Genomic DNA, 20,395 nt, shown 5'->3' with positions numbered 1-20,395 from the left:
ACAGCAAATACATACCATTCCAGCAGGACTTTTCCTCCTGGGATAGGTTTTGAGGCCTTAAAGAGGCACATTTTGTTCTAAGGGCTCTTGAAGATGGAGCACGAAAACAAGTAGTGATTCTCTTTTGGCTGAGCCATCACACAGAGGTTGAGCATTAGTTAGATAATCCAGAACATCACATTTACCTTCCAATGTACTGTCTTTACAATCAACTAAAAGTAAAGTGAGCTGTGCAGATCTGGGTAGCCAGCCCAGGATTAAAAATTGCCACACATGAGCTACATGTCAACGAGCTGGAGGAACAGTAAAACAATACTGCTGGATGAAGTAATGCTCTTTAAAAAAATTCGAACACTTACATGTTGCTAAAAGATTAAACTTGAAGGAAAAGACAACCATACAGAACATATTTTCACAAACTTTTTTTTTTATTACTGTTTGCACTATGCTTGGGAACAATATGTTTAGAAAAATATTATTCACTGACAGAACACTCAAATAAAAATCAGGTTTTTATCTATTAGAAAAGTCTCTTCTTGCCTAAATGGTTTTCCTGCAAGGTCAGTAGGTTCTGGAGCTGATCACCATATTGCTCGCTGGATCCCAGACAGTTGCCCATGATCAGCTAAGTGACGGAAGACAATACGGCTGAGCCTCCAGCGCCTCTTTACGCCTCGTGGACGGGACGTCATGACACATCGATTTCTGATTCTAACGGGGCAGCTATCCCGGGGAAGGGCAGCAATTTCTTCATCAGCCACCTCCTAAGGGAAGTCACAATGTTATTTACACGGATCACACACCTTTATTTATTCTAGATGATGAGTCAATGCTCAGAGGAGGAGAACACAAAAGGCTAGATTCATTAATGCAGCCAAGTTTGGCAAAAGAGCCCTGGATACCATGATGAATTTTACTGAGTAGAAACAAACAGGCCAGAAAGAAACATGACAGAATTGTTTGACATACTTGCAATGTAATTTTTCAAAATTAAATTGAAACCTAACGAACATAACCAAGAATCTACAAACTAAGTGTAAAGCTCAAAAAGCTTTCACCAATAGAAAACAGCTGTGTAACCAGCAACTAGACTAAGAAACAGTATCTGTACCCAAGACTTCCCTCTCCTTCCTTTCGGTCACTGAGCTCCTGGCTAACGTTCTCATTTCTCTTTTGGAAAATACATGGATGCATTTCTGTTGTCTCCCCAAATGATTTTCCCAGCTTCACTGAGAAAATCGATATATAACACTGTGTAAGTTTAAGATGTACAATGTGATGTTGTGATACATGTATATACTGTGAAAAATAATTACCACAATAAGGTTAACACCTCCATCACCTCACATAATTACCCTGTGTGTGAGAGAACATGAAGATTTACTCTTTAAGCAACTTTCAAATATGTAATACAGTACTGCTAACTATGGTCCAAATACTGTACTTACTTAACCCCAGAACTTATTCACCTTTTAACTGGAAGTTTGTACCCTTTAGCCAGCACCTCCCCATTTCCCCTAATCCCCAGGGTCTGGTAACCGCCATTCTACTTTTTCTATGAATTTGGTTTTTCAGACTCTTAAATATAAGTGAGATCATACAGTATTTGTTTTTCTGACTTACTTCATTTAGCATAATGCCCTCAAGGTACATCTGTGTTATTGCAAAGGGCAAGATTTCTTTTTTTAATGACTAAATAGTATCATACTCTGGGCTTCCCAGGTGGCTCAGGTGGTAAAGAACCTGCCTGCCATGTGGGAGTCCCAGGTTCAATCCCTGGGTAGGGAAGATCCCTAGGAGGGCATGGCAAACCGCTCCAATATTCTTGCTGGAGAATCCCATGGACAGAGGAGCCTGGTGGGCTACAGTCAGCGGGGTCGCAAAGTCAACATGACTGAGCACACATGCAGTATCACACTACCGTACTCTGTGCCGCTCTGTGTGTGCAAATCACATTCCTGGAATGGCTCGTTCACCCGCTGATGGACAGTCAGGCTGCGTCCATGCCCTGGCTACTGTGGATAATACTGGAGTGAACACGGGGATGCAGCTCTCTCTTCATTTCTATCTAGTGATTTCATTTCCTTCAGGTTTATACTCAGAAATGGAATTGCTGGATCATACATGGTAGTTCTAATCGTTACTATTTTGAAGAGCCTCCAAACTATTTTCCACAGTGGTTGTACCAATTTACATTCCCACCAGCAGTGCACAGGGTTCTTTTCTCCACATCTTCACCAACACTACCAGCAGTGCACAGCGTTCTTTTCTCCACATCTTCACCAACACTTATCTCATCTTTTGGACAGTAGCCATTCTGACAGGTGTGAGATGATAGCTCTTTGTAGTTTTTGTTTGCATTTCCCTGATTAGTTGAGCATCTTTTCATGTACCTGTTGGTCACTTGTGTCTCTTTTGGAAAAATGTCTATTCAGGTTCTCTGCTATTTTTTAATCACTTTTTTTTTGGGGGGGTGCTATTGAGTTGTATGACTTCCTTATATTTCGGGGATATTAAACTCTTTATCAGGCACATGGCTTGCAAATATTTTCTCTCATTGTGTAGGCTGCCTTTCCATGTTGTTGCTTTCAGTGTGCTGTAGTCCACTTGCTTTTCTTTGTCGCTTGCGCCTTTGGTGTCACAACTAAACAAAAAATCACTGCAAAGATCAATGTCAAGGAACGTTTACCCCTTGTTTTCTTCCAGCAGTTTCACACTTTCAGTTCTGTCTTTTAAGTCTAACCCGTTTTGAGTTTCTGAAAGTGGTGTTAAGATAGGGGACCGATTCTACTCTTCTGCATCTGAGTATCCAGTTTCTCCAACACCACTAACAGAGAAGCTATCCACAACACCCACTGAGTATTTTGGCTCCCTTGTCAAATACTTGTTGACCACGTATCTGTGGATTTATTTCCAGGTTCTCATTTCTGTTCCACTGGTATATGTGTCTGTTTTTATGCCACTACCATACTGTTTTGAATATTATAGCTTTGTAAATCAGGAAATGTGATGCCTCCAACTTTGTTCTTCTTTCTCAGGACTGCTTGACTCTTTGACGGTCTTTTGTAGTTCCATACAAATTTTAGGATTATTTTTTTCTATTTCTGTGAAAAAAAATGCTACTGGAATTTTGATAAGAATTGCACAGACTCTACAGATGGCTTTGTGTAGTATGGGCATTTTAAAAATATTAATTCTTCCAACCTATGAACATGGAATATCTTACTTATTTGCATCTTGATTATGGTAAATGTTTCTTTTAATGTGCTGCTGAATTTGGTTTGCTGGTATTTTACAGGGAATTTTTCCATCTCTATTCATTAGGGATACTGACCTGTAGTTTTCTTTCTTTGTAGTGCCCTTATCTGGCTTTGCTATCAGGGCAATGCTGGGCTCATAAAATGACTTTGGGAGTGTTTGTTTCCCTCTTACTCAATTTTTTGGAAGAGTTTGAGAAGAATTGGCACTGCTGCTGCTGCTGCTAAGTCGCTTCAGTCCTGTCCGACTGTGTGTGACCCCATAGACGGCAGCCCACCAGGCTCCCCCGTCCCTGGGATTCTCCAGGCAAGAACACTGGAGTGGGTTGCCATTTCCTTCTCCAATGCATGAAAGTGAAAAGTGAAAGTGAAGTCACTAAGTCGAGTCCAACTCTCTGTGACCCCATGGACTTCAGCCTACCAGGCTCCTCTGTCCATGGGATTTTCCAGGCAAGAGTACTGGAGTGGGGTGCCATTGCCTTCTCCGGAATTGGCACTAGTTGCTCTTTAAATGACTGGTAGAATTTATTCATGAAGGCATATGGTCCTGCACTTTTTTCTGATTACTGATTCAATCTCCTTACTCATCATTGGTCACTTCAGATTTTCTATTTATTCATAATTCAGTCTTCATAGGTTTTATGTTTCTAGGAATTTATCCATTTCTTCTAGGTTAGCCAGTTTGTTGGCCTACAGTTGTTCTTATCAATTCGTTATGATTCTCTGTATTTCTTTGGTATCAGTTGTAATATTTCCTCTTTTGTTACTGATTTTATTTGAATCTTCTCTTTTACTATGTTAGTCTAGCTAAACGCTCATCAATTTTATCTTTTCCAAAAAATCAGCTCTTAGTTTCACATATCTTTACTGTTTTTCTGGTTTCTATTTTCATTTATTTCTGTTCCAATCTTGGATTCTGCTAATTTTGGGCTTACCTGTTTTTCTAGTCCCTTGAGGTATTAGGTTATTTCCCATAACATTTTTGAAGTATGCAAGTGTGAAACCTCAGAAGGCCAAGTAGAAGGAAATGTTTGACATGAAGATGAAGAGGAGGAAGCATAGGCGCACACAGAGCCTTGACATCAACAGTAAAGATTCTGACTGCTGGAGATGCAAAGACAAGTGATCAGGTGAGATTTACATTTTTAAAACATCATTTGCAATGTAAGGAAAAAAATATGGTAAGGGCAAAAACGGTTCGGGGGGAAAACATAGATTACTGCAGTAGCTAGCACTAAGGTTTTGTCAGGACAGATTTATTCTTATGTATGTGCTTAAATGTATGTGTATTGTGCATGTGTTTGTGTGGGATTAGACCCTTACTAAACTATGATGGAAGCAAAATAATTACTCTAACATATTAAAACCACATAAATGAGAAAATGTATATGAAATCCGCTCAGTTTATATTGGGCTTCCCTGGTAGCTCAGAGCAGGTAAAGAATCCACCTACAATGCATGAGACCTGGGTTTGATGCATGGGTGGGGAAGATCCATTGGAGAAGGGCGTGGGAACCCACTCCAGCATTCTTGCCTGGAGAATCCCCATGGACAGAGGAGTCTGGTGGACTGCAGTCTATGGGGTCACAAAGAGCTGGACATGACTGAGTGACTTCACTTTCACTTTTATATTAATTATTAAACAAGTTTATATTAATTATTAAACATTAAGAGTAGTTTCTGACCTCCAGAAGCTCACACATATGTTGCTATTAAGAAATACTGACAAATAAAAATTACAAAACACTGACGGAGAAAAATCAAAGACGAAAATAAATGAAGTGATATACTTTAAAAAAAAAAAGAAAGAATGATAAAATTATATGAAACATGATTAAGTCAATGAATGGTAAATAGTAAGAGCTACAAAAGGAACTGAACAGGAGAAATGATTGGGCTGGTGAAATGAAGTAAAGTTTTAGGGAGACGGAACATGAAGAACAGCTACAAATTGTTTATGTACATATGAACATAAAAGGTTTAAGGCAGTGTACAAATGAGGAAACTAGGCAAAGGGAAAATGAAACAAAAGAGCATTCTGTGAGAGCCTATAAATTCATTAGCACTGGGACAGAAATTCACCTTGTAAGCTAGTTGGCAGGCAAGAAAGAGCCATGTAAGTTCCAAGGATTAAGAGAAGCTCTGCACAGCTATTGATGGTTCTCAAACCAGAGACTCTTCATGGAGGTCTTCATAAATTTGTCCTCCCTAACATCTTAAGCTTTGTTTCTCAGGAGCCACTTCTTATTACTGCCTAAATATAGGCAAGTAGCTTAATGTCATTACAATAAAAGCTATAACAGAGTGGTCCAAGGCACTCCGTTCTCTGCTTCAGTTCAGTTCAGTTGCTCGTTGTTTCCGACTCTTTGCAACCCCATGAATTGCAGCACGCCAGGCCTTCCTGTCCATCACCAACTCCCGGAGTTCACTCAGACTCACGTCCATCGAGTCAGTGATTGCCATTCAGCCATCTCATCCTCTGTCGTCCCCTTCTCCTCCTGCCCCCAATCCCTCCCAGCATCACAGTCTTTTCCAATGAGTCAACTCTTCGCATGAGGTGGCCAAAGTACTGGAGTTTCAGCTTTAGCATTATTCCTTCCAAAGAAATCCCAGGGTTGATCTCCTTCAGAATGGACTGGTTGGATCTCCTTGCAGTCCAAGGGACTCTCAAGTCTTCTCCAACACCACAGTTCAAAAGCATCAATTCTTCGGCACTCAGCTTTCTTCACAGTCCAACTCTCACATCCATACATGACCTCAGGAAAAACCATAGCCTTGACTAGACGGACCTTTGTTGGCAAAGTAATGTCTCTGCTTTTGAATATGCTATCTAGGTTGGTCATAACTTCCCTTCCAAGGAGTAAGCGTCTTTTAATTTCATGCCTGCAGTCACCATCTGCAGTGATTTTAGAGCCCCAAAAAATAAAGTCTGACACTGTTTCCACTGTTTCCCCACCTATTTCCCATGAAGTGATGGGACCAGATGCCATGATCTTCATTTTCTGAATGTTGAGCTTTAAGCCAACTTTTTCACTCTCCTCTTTCATCAAGAGGCTTTTTAGTTCCTCTTCACTTTCTGCCATTAGGGTGGTGTCATCTGCATGTCTGAGGTGATTGATATTTCTCCTGGCAATTTTGATTCCAGCTTGTGTTTATTCCAGCCCAGTGTTTCTCATGATATACTCTGCATATACGTTAAATAAGCAGGGTGACAATATACAGCCTTGACGTACTCCTTTTCCTATTTGGAACCAGTCTGTTGTTCCATGTCCAGTTCTAACTGTTGCTTCCTGACCTGCATACAGATTTCTCAAGAGGCAGGTCAGGGGGTCTGGTATTCCCATCTCTTGTAGAATTTTCCACAGTTTATTGTTATCCACACAGTCAAAGGCTTTGGCATAGTCAATAAAGCAGAAATAGATGTTTTTCTGGAACTCTCTTGCTTTTTCCATGATCCAGCAGATGTTGGCAATTTGATCTCTGGTTCCTCTGCCTTTTCTAAAACCGGCTTGAACATCAGGAAGGTCACGGTTCACGTTTTGCTGAAGCCTGGCTTGGAGAAATTTGAGCATTACTTTACTAGCATGTGAGATGAGTGCAATTGTGCAGAAGTTTGAGCATTCTTTGGCATTGCCTTTCTTTGGGATTTGAATGAAAACTGACCTTTTCCAGTCCTGTGGCCACTGCTGAGTTTTCTAAGTTTTCTGCTTATCTGGCTGAATTTAGATAAGATTTAAAAAGAATCCATGATAGTGAAAAACCTGTATATTATTCTCCAAATTTATATGAATGAAATAATTTTTACTCTAAGCTTTTGATAAGTTTAATGGCCTTGAGTATGAGTTATAGACTCTGATAAGACTCTTGAATGCAGGTATTTTAGCTAACAGTTAGGCACAGGACTTATGCTTCAGGAAGCCTGAGCTGACATTCTCTTTTTCAAGTTAAAGAGTATGACAAGAAGTCAAACCTATATGGAAGGCCACCTCATGGGTAAAGAAATTCAGAAGCAGGCTTAGGGATGGCCTTGGATAAGGAATAGTGTAGGTCATGTGCTGGGCACGCTGAAAGACTGGGATGAACTGGAGAGACACTATAGGTCAAATAACTCCAATTTCTGTGTGGTCACCATGCCTCAGTACTTTCTAAGTATCACCTAATGAAATGGTTGAAAGGCTAGTTAAGAATGAATAATTTTTTTATTTGAAAATAATCCAAAGTTTCAATGGTATTTGTTTATGTTGACCAAGAAAACGAGATTCTAGTCTCCACAAAGTATACTAAGTTTCAACAGTATGAAGTGATTTGAGTTAACGATTTTCTGGCAGATACTCATCTTAATTAGCTAACCTGAAGGTGTTTTGGAAGAATAGTATTCTTCCTGAGAGAATTGATCCGTAGCCTCTCATCTGCATACTCGTAGGCCATTTTTCTTCTCTTTACATCACGCAACATTCTCCAGTCGACATAGTAACTTCGAGCTTGGCCTGAAGCTGATGAAGGAACCACCTAAAAGAGACAAGGAATAAGTGAAGGAGAGTCAGACCCAGGGTTTGCCAGAGGATCAAAACCCAACTCCACCCACCAGGGGACAGCGACCAGCCTCTCAAAGAGAGAAAACCACTGTTCCGCAACCCACACAATAATCTGCAAATTCAGGCCAGACACTACCCTGGGACTACCTGGCCCCTGGCCCTCGGTGGGTGGACACTGCTGGGATGCAAAAGGATGTCTCCCACAGAGGAACACTTCTCTAAAGTCGAGAAGCGTAACCAACCTAACCACATACATAAAATACAAACAGCACTTGAGATAAAATGAGGTGACAGAGAAATATATATAAGGTGAAGGAACAAGATAAAACCTCGTAAGAAAAACTAAGTGATGTGGAGGTAGGCAGTCTACCCAAGAAACACTTCAGAGTAATGACTGTAAAGACGATCAAAGGACTTGGCAGGAGCACAGATGCAGAGAGCAAGAAATTATAAGCTTTCAAAAAAGAATTAGAAAATACAAAGAACAATGAAACAGAATTAAAGAATGCAATAACCAAAATGAAGGATATCTCACATGCTAGTAAAGTAATGCTCAAATTCTCCAAGCCAGGCTTCAGCAATACGTGAACCGTGACCTTCCTGATGTTCAAGCTAGTTTTAGAAAAGGCAGAGGAACCAGAGACCAAATTGCCAATATCTGCGGGATCATGGAAAAAGCAAGAGAGTTCCAGAAAAACATCTATTTCTGCTTTATTGACTATGCCAAAGCCTTTGACTGTGTGGATAACAATGAACTGTGGAAAATTCTACAAGAGATGGGAATACCAGACCCCCTGACCTGCCTCTTGAGAAATCTGTATGCAGGTCAGGAAGCAACAGTTAGAACTGGACATGGAACAACAGACTGGTTCCAAATAGGAAAAGGAGTACATCAAGGCTGTATGTTGTCACCCTGCTTATTTAACGTATGTGCAGAGTACATCATGAGAAACGCTGGGCTTGCAAGAAGCACAAGCTGGAATCAAGATTGCCGGGAGAAATATCAATCACCTCAGATATGCAGATGACAGCACCCTTATGGCAGAAAGTGAAGAGGAACTAAAAAGCCTCTTGATGAAAGTGAAAGAGGAGAGTGAAAAAGTTGGCTTAAAGCTCAACATTCAGAAAACGAAGATCATGGCATCTGGTCCCATCACTTCATGGGAAATAGATGGGGAAACAGTGGAAACAGTGTCAGACTTTATTTTGGGGGGCTCTAAAATCACTGCAGATGGTGACTGCAGCCATGAAATTAAAAGACGCTTACTCCTTGGAAGGAAAGTTATGACCAACCTAGGTATTATATATAGAAAATCATAAAGATGCCACTAGAAAGCTACTATGGCTCAATGAACTAGATAAAGCTGCAGGATAGAAAATTAATACACAGAAATCTGTTGCATTTCTCTACACTAACTACAAAAAATCTGGAGGAGAATTAAGAAAACAACCCCATTTATCATTGCATCAAAAAGAATAAAATGCCACCCTTGTGGCTCAGATAGTAAAGACTCTGCCTGCAATGTGAGAGACCTGGGTTCGATCCCTGGGTTTGGAAGATGCCCTGGAGAAGGGACAGGCTACCCACTCCAGTATTCTGGCCTGGAGAAGTCCACGGACTGTATAGTTCATGGGGTCACGAAGAGTCGGACACAACTGAGCCACTTTCAGTTCACTTCAAATCTACCGAGGGCTTCCCTGGTGACTCGGTGGTAAAGAACCTACCTGCCAATGCAGGAGACATGGGTTCCATTCCACCATCAGGAAGATCCTCTGGAGAAGGAAACGGCATCCCACTCCAGTATTCTTGCCTGGGAAATCCCATGGACAGAGGAGCCTGGTGGGCTACAGTCCATGGGATCTCAAAAGGGTTGGACACAACTTAGCAACAACAATAAAACCTACCAAAAGAGGCAAAAACCCGTACTCCAAAAACTGTAAGACCCTGATGAAACAAGGCACAACACATGGAAATATATACCATGTTCTTGGATTGGAAGAATCAATATTGTGAAAATTACCAATTTTATTTTGAAAATCACCAATACTACCCCAGGCAATCTATAGACTCAATGCAACCCCTATCAAATTATGAGTGGTATTTTTTACAAACTAAAAAAATTTTTTTTATTTGTATGGAATTATAAAAGACGGAATAGCCGAAGTAATCTTAAGAAAGAAAAATGGAGATAGAGGAAATCAGGCTCCTTGGCTGCTGACAATACTGCAAAGCTACAGTAATCAACAGAATATGGTCCTGGCACAAAAACAGATTAACAGAACAGGACAGAAAGTCCAGCAATAAATCCCTGCACTAGGGTGAATTCATCTACAACAAAGAATATACAATGGAGAAAAGACAATCCATCCAGGAAATGGTCCTGGGAAAAGTGCACTGCTACATTTTCCTAGAAGAAAACATAGGCAGAACAGTCTTTGACATAAATTGCAGCAATGTGTTTTTGGACCCATCTCCTAGAATAATGGAAATAAAAACAAAACTAAACAAATGGAACCAAGTCAAACTTATAAAGTTTTGCACAACAAAGGAAACCTATAAACAAAATGAAAAGACAACTCATGGACTGGGAGAAAACATTCACAAGTGATGTTACTGACAAGGGCTTGATTTCCAAAATACACAAACAGCACATGCAGCTCACTAACATGAAAACTAACAACCCAATTAAAAAATGGGCAAAAGATTTAAATGTACATTTCTCCAAAGAAGACATACAGATGGCCAAAAAGCACACAAAAAGAAGCTCAACGTGATTAATTCTCAGAGAAATGCAAATCAAAACTACAATCAGTTATCACCTGATACCAGTCAGGATGGCCATCATCAAGAAGCCTACAAATAGTAAATGCTGGCGAGAATGTGGAGAAAAGGAAACCATCCTATACTGCTGGGTCAGAATGTAAACTGGTACAGCCACTATGGAGAACAGCATGAAGTTTCCTTAAAAATCTAAAAACAGAATTACAGCAATACGATCCAGCAATTCCACTCCAGGGCATATACCTGAAGAAAACCCTAATTCAGAAAGATACATCCACCCCAGTGTTCACTGCCACACTATTTACAATAGCCAGGATATGGACACAACCTAAGTGTCAATCACAGATGTATAATAAAGATGTGGGGTATATACACACACCATGGAATATTACTCAGCCATAAAAAATGAAACAAGGCCATTTGCAGCAACATGGATGGATCTAGAGATTATATTAAGGGAAGCAAATCAAAGACTCATGATATCACATAAATGGAATTTTTAAAAAATGATACAAATGAACTTATTTACAAAATAGAAATGGACTCACAGATATAGAAAACAAACTTACGATCATCAGAGTGGAAGGGGGGAAGAAGAGATAAATTGGAGAGTGTGGGATTAACAGATACACATTAGCATGTATAAAATAAACAATAAGAATTAGGGGTGGCGGCCGGGAGGAGCTACCCCAGCATCCAAGGTCAGGGGCGGCAGCTGAGAGGAGCGACCCCACGCCCCTACACCCGAGGCAAGGGGCAGCAGCGGGGAAGAGCTACCCCGTCTGAGGCCAGGGGCGGCAGCTGGGAGGACCAACCTCACGCCCGAGGCCAAGGTCAGCGGCCTGGAGGACCAACCCGACGCCCAAGGAATGGTGGCTGCGCAGGCGCAGGAGGGCCTAGAGAAGCTATCCCACGTTGAGGGTCAGGAAGGGCGGCGGTGAGGAGATACCCCTCATCCAAGGTAAGGAGCAGCAGCTGAGCTTTGCTGGAGCAGCCGTGAAGAGATACCCCATGCCCAAGGTAAGAGAAACCCAAGTAAGATGGTAGGTGTTGCAAGAGTGCATCAGAGGGCAGATACACTGAAACCATACTCACAGAAAACTAGTCAATCTAATCACACTAGGACCACAGCCTTGTCTAACTCAATGAAACTAAGCCATGCCCGTGGGGCGACCCAAGACGGGCAGGTCATGGTGGAGAGATCTGACAGAATGTGGTCCACTGGAGAAGGGAATGGCAAACCACTTCAGTATTCTTGCCTTGAGAACCCCATGAACAGTATGAAAAGGCAAAATGATAGGATACTGAAAGAGAAACTCCCCAGGTCAGTAGGTGCCCAATATGCTACTGGAGATCAGTGGAGAAATAACTCCAGAAAGAATGAAGGGATGGAGCCAAAGCCAAAAGAATACCCAGCTGTGGATGTGACTGGTGATAGAAGCAAGGTCCGATGCTGTAAAGAGCAATATTGCATAGGAACCTGGAATGTCAGGTCCATGAATCAAAGCAAATTGGAAGTGGTCAAACAAGAGATGGCAAGAGTGAATGTCGACATTCTAGGAATCAGCGAACTGAAATGGACTGGAATGGGTGAATTTAACTCAGATGACCATTATATCTACTAATGCGGGTAGGAATCCCTCAGAAGAAATGGAGTAGCCCTCATGGTCAACAAAAGAGTCCGAAATGCAGTACTTGGATGCAATCTCAAAAATGACAGAATGATCTCTGTTCGTTTCCAAGGCAAACCATTCAATATCACAGTAATCCAAGTCTATGCCCCAACCAGTAAGGCTGAAGAAGCTGAAGCTGAACGGTTCTATGAAGACCTGCAAGACCTTTTAGAACCACACCCAAAAAAGATGTCCTTTTCATTCTAGGGGACTGGAATGCAAAAGTAGGAAGTCAAGAAACACCTGGAGTAACAGGCAAATTTGGCCTTGGAATACGGAATGAAGCAGGGCAAAGACTAGTAGAGTTTTGCCAAGAAAATGCACTGGTCATAACAAGCACCCTCTTCCAACAACACAAGAGAAGACTCTACACATGGACATCACCAGATGGTCAACACCGAAATCAGACTGATTATATTCTTTGCAGCCAAAGATGGAGAAGCTCTATACAGTCAACAAAAACAAGACCAGGAGTTGACTGTGGCTCAGATCATGAACTCCTTATTGCCAAATTCAGACTTAAATTGAAGAAAGTAGGGAAAACCACTAGACCATTCAGGTATGACCTAAATCAAATCCCTTATGATTATACAGTGGAAGTGAGAAATAGATTTAAGGGCCTAGATATGACAGATAAGAGTGCCTGATGAACTATGGAATGAGGTTCGTGACACTGTACAGGAGACAGGGCTCAAGACCATCCCCATGGAAAAGAAATGCAAAAAAGCAAAATGGCTGTCTGGGGAGGCTTTACAAATAGCTGTGAAAAGAAGAGAAGCAAAAAGCAAAGGAGAAAAGGAAAGATATAAGCATCTGAATGCAGAGTTCCAAAGAATAGCAAGAAGAGATAAGAAAGCCTTCTTCAGAGATCAATGCAAAGAAATAGAGAAAAACAATAGAATGGGAAAGACTAGAGATCTCTTCAAGAAAATTAGAGATACCAAGGGAACATTTCATGCAAAGATGGGCTCAATAAAGGACAGAAAAGGTACGGACCTAACAGAAGCAGAAGATATCAAGAAGAGGTGGCAAGAATACATAGAAGAACTGTACAAATAAGATCTTCACGACCCAGATAATCATGATGGTGTGATCACTGACCTAGAGCCAGACATCCTGGAATGTGAAGTCAAGTGGGCCTTAGAAAGCATCACTACGAACAAAGCTAGTGGAGGTGATGGAATTCCAGTTGAGCTATTTCAAATCCTGAAAGATGATGCTGTGAAAGTGCTGCACTTAATATGACAGCAAATTTGGAAAACTCAACTGACCTTTTCCAGTCCTGTGGTCTTTGCTTTCATTCCAATCCCAAAGAAAGGCAATGCCAAAGAATGCTCAAACTACTGCACAATTGCACTCATCTCACACGCTAGTAAAGTAATGCTCAAATTTCTCCAAGCCAGGCTTCAGCAATACGTGAACCGTGAACTTCCTGATGTTCAAGCTGGTTTTAGAAAAGGCAGAGGAACCAGAGATCAAATTGCCAACATCCGCTGGATCATGGAAAAAGCAAGAGAGTTCCAGAAAAACATCTATTTCTGCTTTATTGACTATGCCAAAAACTTTGACTGTGTGGATAACAATAAACTGTGGAAAATTCTGAAAGAGATGGGAATACCAGACCACCTGACCTGCCTCTTGAGAAATCTGTATGCAGGTCAGGAAGCAACAGTTAGAACTGGACATGGAACAACAGACTGGTTCCAAATAGGAAAAGGAGTACGTCAAGGCTGTATATTGTCACCCTGCTTATTTAACTTATATGCAGAGTACATCAAGAGAAACGCTGGACTGGAATAAACACAAGCTGGAATCAAGATTGCCGGGAGAAATATCAATCACCTCAGATATGCAGATGACACCACCCTTATGGCAGAAAGTGAAGAGGAACTAAAAAGCCCCTTGATGAAAGTGCAAGTGGAGAGTGAAAAAGTTGGCTTAAAGCTCAACATTGAGAAAACGAAGATCATGGCATCTGGTCCCATCACTTCATGGGAAATAGATGGGGAACCAGTGGAAACAGTGTCAGACTTTATTTTTGGGGGGCTCCAAAATTACTGCAGATGGTGACTGCAGGCATGAAATTAAAAGACACTTACTTCTTGGAAGGGAAGTTATGACCAACCTAGATAGCATATTCAAAAGCAGAGACATTACTTTGCCAACAAAGGTCCGTCTAGTCAAGGCTATGGTTTTTCCTGTGGTCACATATGGATGTGAGAATTGGACTGTGAAGAAGGCTGAACGCCAAAGAATTGATGCTTTTGAACTGTGGTGTTGGAGAAGACTGTTGAGAGTCCCTTGGACTGCAAGGAGATCCAACCAGTCCATTCTGAAGGGATCAGTCCTGGGATTTCTTTGGAAGGAATGATGCTAAAGCTGAAACTCCAGTACTTTGGCCACCTTATACCAAGAGTTGACTCACTGGAAAAGACTTTGATGCTGGGAGGGATTGGGGGCAGGAGGAGAAGGGGACAACAGAGGAGAAGGGGACAACAGAGGATGAGATGGCTGGATGGCATCACTGACTCGATGGACATGAGTCTGAGTGAACTCCGGGAGTTGGTGATGGACAAGGAGGCCTGGCCTGCTGCAATTCATGGGGTCGCAAAGAGTCGGACATGACTGAGCGACTGAACTGAACTGAACAGGCAACTATATTCAGTATCTTGTAATAACCTATAATGGAAAAGAATTAAGAACACACACACAGCACCAAATATAAGCATACTATAAATCAACTACAGTTCAATAAAAAAAATAAAAAAAGACACAAAGTGGATTCATCCTCCCACCTCGTCGCTTATCTGCCCAGTGACCATACCCCCACCCCAGAGGTACCCAGTTACTAATTTCTTTTCTGTAGCCTTCCAGAGATTTTTGCCTATAAAATACACGTACGTACTCCCTCTCCCATGTTTCTTCTCCTACCCATTTTTTTCACATTTAACAATAGATTTTAGAGCTCTTTCTATATCCATGTTTAAAAGCTTCCACATTGTTTTAGGTTGCATAATATTCCACTATATGGAAGTGACCAGGTTCAGGAGATACTATCTCAAAACAGGGCTTCTCTGGCATACTGTTTATTTCAAGCAAAAGGAATCTGAGAAACAGCAGGTGCAAGAAGGACTTTCTGACCTTCCCCTGAAACAGGTCATAAGACGCTCACATGAGAGGGTCCCTCCGTATACCCAGGGCATAAAAGAAGCATGCTTATCTCTGGAGCCTGAGGAACACTGAGAAGAATCTAAATAACTGGCCATGCTAAGTTTCCTTTAGTTTTCTATACATAGCTCATGCCTTTAGTCTTACCACATTTTCCCATGACTTACCGGGCTTCATTAACCCTAGCACAAAACCCACTTAGGTTTAACTCCTTTGGTTCTTCTTCCCTTATGAAAACTCCTGTGTTGGGTAAAACTTACAAATTTGTATGCTTTTCTCTTGCTATTGACACAAGGGCTCCAGCTGAGAACTCTTTTCCTCCCCACAGATGCATCATGATTTATTATCCTGAGACCTACTGGTGGACAACTAGACCATACCTGACCAGTTATCATTATAAACAATGCTACAATGAATAATGTCTTATGTAAATCATTTCATATGTGTTTATATATATCAGCAGGGTAAAGTCCTGGAAGCAGAACTGCTGGGTCAATGGGTACTTTGCAATTGTCACTCAAAACCCATTTCTTAGCGTGAGTTGTCCAGTAACAAGACAGAGGGTCCTCGTTGTCGCGTGTTTACGTGGTGATAGCCAACAGTTCTAACAGTACACTCGGAGTGCAGGCCGTTAGGAACTCAAGTCTTTCCCAAACCAGAGCAGATATTATATGTTCATTAAATTACAGCTATGGAAGATGATGATGGCTTCTTATAACTGCTGTTTTAGAAAAAACACATGTACAGCATGATACAGAACATAAAGCTGAAAATGAGACTACTAGACTAGAAAGATAACCTTTTTTCAACCTGTCAACAAAAGATAAACTGCCTTCAATGCTCAAAGTCTCAAGGGGAAATACAACTCTAAAATCATCTTTTAGAAATAAGATAGCATGTATCAAATCGATATTGAAATTTCATTCATGACTGAGTCAAATGAGTACCATGGTCACAGTGGCTGGAAATAAGCGTCATGGAAAGAGGGCTCAGGCAAGGCCTGGAAGGACTGACAGAATTCTGATACAGTTAGGAAGCGGGGGAAGGCAGAGAAGGTGAAGTTTTTCCAAACCAAATGAGGAAATGGACAAGATTAGAGTGGTAAGGTTCAAGGAGGTCATTCCAGCTGAAAGAAACAATTCACCTGAAGGGGCAGTGCAGTGTCTGCTGTTACCTATGAAACTAAAAGCAAAAGAGAATTAGAAACCAAAATGAAATATTTTCCCCTTCTTTTCCAGACTATCCCTAATCAGTGTTCTATCATCTCCTAACACCTTTCTATTTATTTAAGAAGAAACAAGGAACTTTTTATTCTTTCTGTACAACTTTTTTTTTTATGACTATAAAGGCAATACACTTTTAAAATAAACATTTACTGGTCTCTTAATTTCTTCTGTAATAGTTTATGTCCTTTGCCCACATTTCTATTATGTTGTATTTTCTTGCCAGTTTATAACAGTGCTTTACATGTTAAGATTGCTTCTATTCTGTTCTGTACATATCCTAACCTACCCCTCTCTCTCACCCCTCTTCACCTAAAACTATTCCATTGGCCTTTCTTCAACTCATGGTCTACCATCATCAGTATCTTCTAAATCCTCAACTTCTCTTAACAACTCCTCCAGATATTTGCTCAATACTTTCCCCTATAGCTCTTTTTCTCCCATGACTGGGAGGAAGCTTTCTTGCTCTTTACTGCAGCTTGCAGACTGTCCCTCCTTCCTGAGAGGAAGCTGTGACTCTTGTGCCACGGGGTTACACTTCCACCACTGCAGTCATCTACCACAGCCCCCACCATTCCCTTTCATTTTTCACTGTCAATCCTGGCTGTCACTCCTTCTGTCTTAATTCCTGGTGATCTCAACACAAGTGAAATTATACCCCGATCTCTCCATTCCTCGAACTCTTTTCCTCCAGGCATTTTGTCCTCCACTCCTCTTTTCCTATTTACTTCCATGCTGGACCTCTTTTATTCCCAGGAGGTGGAAGTTTTCTATTACCCAATTGTGTGTATCTCATACTCTATCACTTCTTTCCAGCATGTTTCTTCTAACAGCCTAATAACAGCCCTTCTGGAACTTTTAATCCGTTGCTCCTACCAGCTTTTCACCTCTCAGCTTCGAATTCCTATCTCCTGCTTGTGTCCTTAGTCGCTTAGTCGTGTCCGACCTCTTTGCCACCCCATGGACTGTAGCCCGCCAGGCTGCTCTGTCCATGAGGATTCTCCAGGCAAGAATACTGGAATGGGTTGCCATGCCCTCCTCCAGGGGATCTTCCCGACCCAGGGATCAAACTCAGGTCTCCCACAATGTACACGGATTCTTTACAGTCTGAGCCACCTGAATTCCATGGTCTGTAAACACAATACTGTCTTTCATACACCCTCCACTCCCTGATCCCTCTTTCACTTCACCTTATTGGCTCTAATCCTTGCCACTATTCTTCTGATGTACTTTGACTATTTTACACCATCTCTTCTTTCTTTAAATCCCTGACACCTGCTCCCACATCCCCATGTTTAGCTGATGACTTCACTTTCTCTTCAATTATGAAATCAAAAGCATCTATAATCAGATATATAGAATAGACTTGTGGTTGCCAAGGGGGAGGAGGCATGGGGAAGGGCTCGATAAGGCCTTTGGGATTGGCAGATGCAAACTATTGTATATAGAATGAAAAAACAACAAGGTCCTACTGTATAGCACAGGGAACTAAATTCAATATCCTATAATAAACCATAATGGAAAAGAATATGAAAAAATATGTGCAACTGAATCACTTATGTTAATAAATTAACATAACATTGTAAATCAACTAGACTTCAACAAAATAAATTTAAAAAGCATCTGCAATCATATAAACTACATTCCCTCCTACTATTAAAGATCTGCTCTAATACAGTAGCCACTAACCGCACATGACTAGTGAGCCCTTGAAAAGTAACTAGAAGAATGCAATTCTAAATTTTATTTAATTTTAATTAATGAAAAAATCTAAACTTAAGCAAGGCAAACACTAAAAAGTTTTAGTTTTGATAGGACTACACTTTCCATCTTAATCGTGAAAAATTTAGAATCCAAACTAAGATGTACTCTTAAGTGTAAAATACAAACCTGATTTTGAAGATTTAGCATTAAAAAAAGAATGCAAGATCTCACACATCACATTTATAGATTACATGTTGAAATACAATATTTTTGATAAACATATTTAAAATATTTTAATAAAATTTATTTCATCTGCTAATTACTTTTTTAAATGTGGCTACTCGAAAACTGTAAGTTACAAATGTGGTTGGTATTTTATTTCTATTGGACAACGCCATTACGGAGTAACTGTTCATGTTCTGAAGACCAAATAATCTAACATTAAACTCATCACCTCTTGTCTACACAAGCTACAGCTTCAGCAATTCTTCCCTCTCCTACATTATCTATTTTCCCCCCTCTACAGAATCTTTCCCTTTGACACAGAAACACGCACTGACTTCTGTCACGCTAAAAATAAAAAATACCACAAAACACCCACTCTTAACCCACCTCCTCTTCAGCTATTGACCCAATTTTTTGTTCCTTTTTGCAGCAAAACGTCTTCAAAGGTTCGTCTATGTGTGTAGTCTGTAGTTTGCAGGAAAGACAGAATGTATTTCTTTCCTCCCATTCTGTCTCTAATACTTTCACCCCCACCACACCATCGAAACTGCTATGCTGCAGGTTCCAACAATTTCCACGCTGCTAAACCCAACAGAGGGGCTATCAGGTGCCGCAGTGGTAAAGAATCCGCCTGCCAATGAAGGAGTCCCAAGAGACGCCAGTTTGATTCCCGGGTCGGGAAGGTCTCCTGGAGGAGGGCGCGGCAACCCACTCCAGTATTCTTGCCTGGAGAATCCAACGGACAGAGGAGTCCGGCGGGCTACAGTGTATGGGGTCGCAAAGAGTCGGAAGCGACTGAGCAGGCACGCACGCAAACCAAACAAGCAATTCTCAGCCCTCTTTTAATTGACTTTAACCAGAGTTCCCCACTCGCTGCTCCTGGAGTGCTTCCAGGTCACCACCTCCCTCCCTCTGTTCAAGTCTCCTTTGCTCGGCTTTCTTTTAACTTTAGGAGGTCTGGGGGGCCTCATTCTTCAGACACCTTCTGTCTCCACCTACAATTGTAAAGTGGAGTCAGTCTGCAGGCTTTCAACGCCAGTCAGCTCTAAGTTTACATAAAGTGGAGTCAGTCTGCAGGCTTTCAACGCCAGTCAGCTCTAAGTTTACAAATAACCCAATTTACATTTGCAGCTCGGCCCTCCCCGGAATCAAGTAGGAGGAAGGAAGTGGAGAGAGAGAGAACCCTGGAACAGGTCTGCACTGGGCGCTCCTGGTGGCAGAACAGTGGAGGACCTCTGGGTTTGGAAGTTCAGAGAAGGGGAGGAGGGTATAACGGCGCGGGCCAGACCTGTCGGACGATCCGCAGCAGAGATCCGAGCATGGAAGTAGCCATCTTGTTGACCGCAAATGTCAAACCGCTGCAACTTTATTAACACTGCCGCAGACAGCGAGGACACGAGGGGCGGGACCTGGGCCGCAGGGGGCGGGTCTTTAGCGTTCGGGAAGAAGGGGATAATTAATTGGATTAGCGTTCTCGCGGTATTCAACGGAATTTGGGCAAAATAACAATCTGGAAGCTTAGCTGTGATACTGATAGTGGACTGCGACGCTCTTCACCTGTTTCTCCCTTCTTGAGCAGTTTACACACCCTCTTAAATTACCTTTGTCCTCATTCACCTCCTTTTCTTCCACCCTTTCTTACCTATCTGTTCATTGTCACCAGTGTCTCTTTCTCTAAATTCTCGCTCAACCTGCTTCTCCTGTATCCTCCATTAGTTTAGGATGCTCCTTGCTAGAAGCCCACAGTTAAGGCCAGTTTTTCTCTGTCCAGTTCTTCCTTCTTCGTCCCTCGTGTAAATTTTGCAGATCTCTCTTTTCTCTCAGCTAT

The 20,395-nt window shown here is 41.5% G+C and overlaps 1 protein-coding gene across 1 annotated transcript; it reads right to left on the bottom strand.

Moving 5' to 3' along the window:
• Positions 1 to 407: 407 nt before the first annotated feature.
• MRPS14 (mitochondrial ribosomal protein S14) lies at positions 408 to 19,912 on the bottom strand. Its single transcript, XM_086343698.1, has 3 exons — positions 19,856 to 19,912; positions 7,608 to 7,766; positions 408 to 764 (listed from the first exon to the last, which is right to left on the bottom strand). Exons 1-3 carry the CDS (start codon positions 19,898 to 19,900, stop codon positions 582 to 584), a joined length of 387 nt encoding a protein of 128 aa, XP_086199824.1. The 5' UTR covers positions 19,901 to 19,912; the 3' UTR covers positions 408 to 581.
• Between the last annotated feature and the right edge of the window lie 483 nt (positions 19,913 to 20,395).

This window comes from Bos grunniens, chromosome 16 (assembly GCF_055505025.1).
Source record: "Bos grunniens cultivar Pamir isolate PY7600 chromosome 16, Bosgru_T2T1.0, whole genome shotgun sequence".
In the NCBI taxonomy this organism is placed as follows: Eukaryota; Metazoa; Chordata; class Mammalia; order Artiodactyla; family Bovidae; genus Bos; species Bos grunniens.
This window is presented reverse-complemented; position numbering and strand designations above follow the sequence as displayed.

Bases quoted from the DNA above. Each gene is read 5' to 3' on its own strand.
- MRPS14 (XM_086343698.1), bottom strand. From the start codon at position 19,900: ATGGCTACTTCCATGCTCGGATCTCTGCTGCGGATCGTCCGACAG. The intron at 7,767-19,855 runs GTCTGGCCCGCG...TGTCTCTTTTAG, and splicing joins TGCTGCGGATCGTCCGACAG to GTGGTTCCTTCATCAGCTTC. The intron at 765-7,607 runs GTTAGCTAATTA...GACTTCCCTTAG, and splicing joins TTCTTCCAAAACACCTTCAG to GAGGTGGCTGATGAAGAAAT.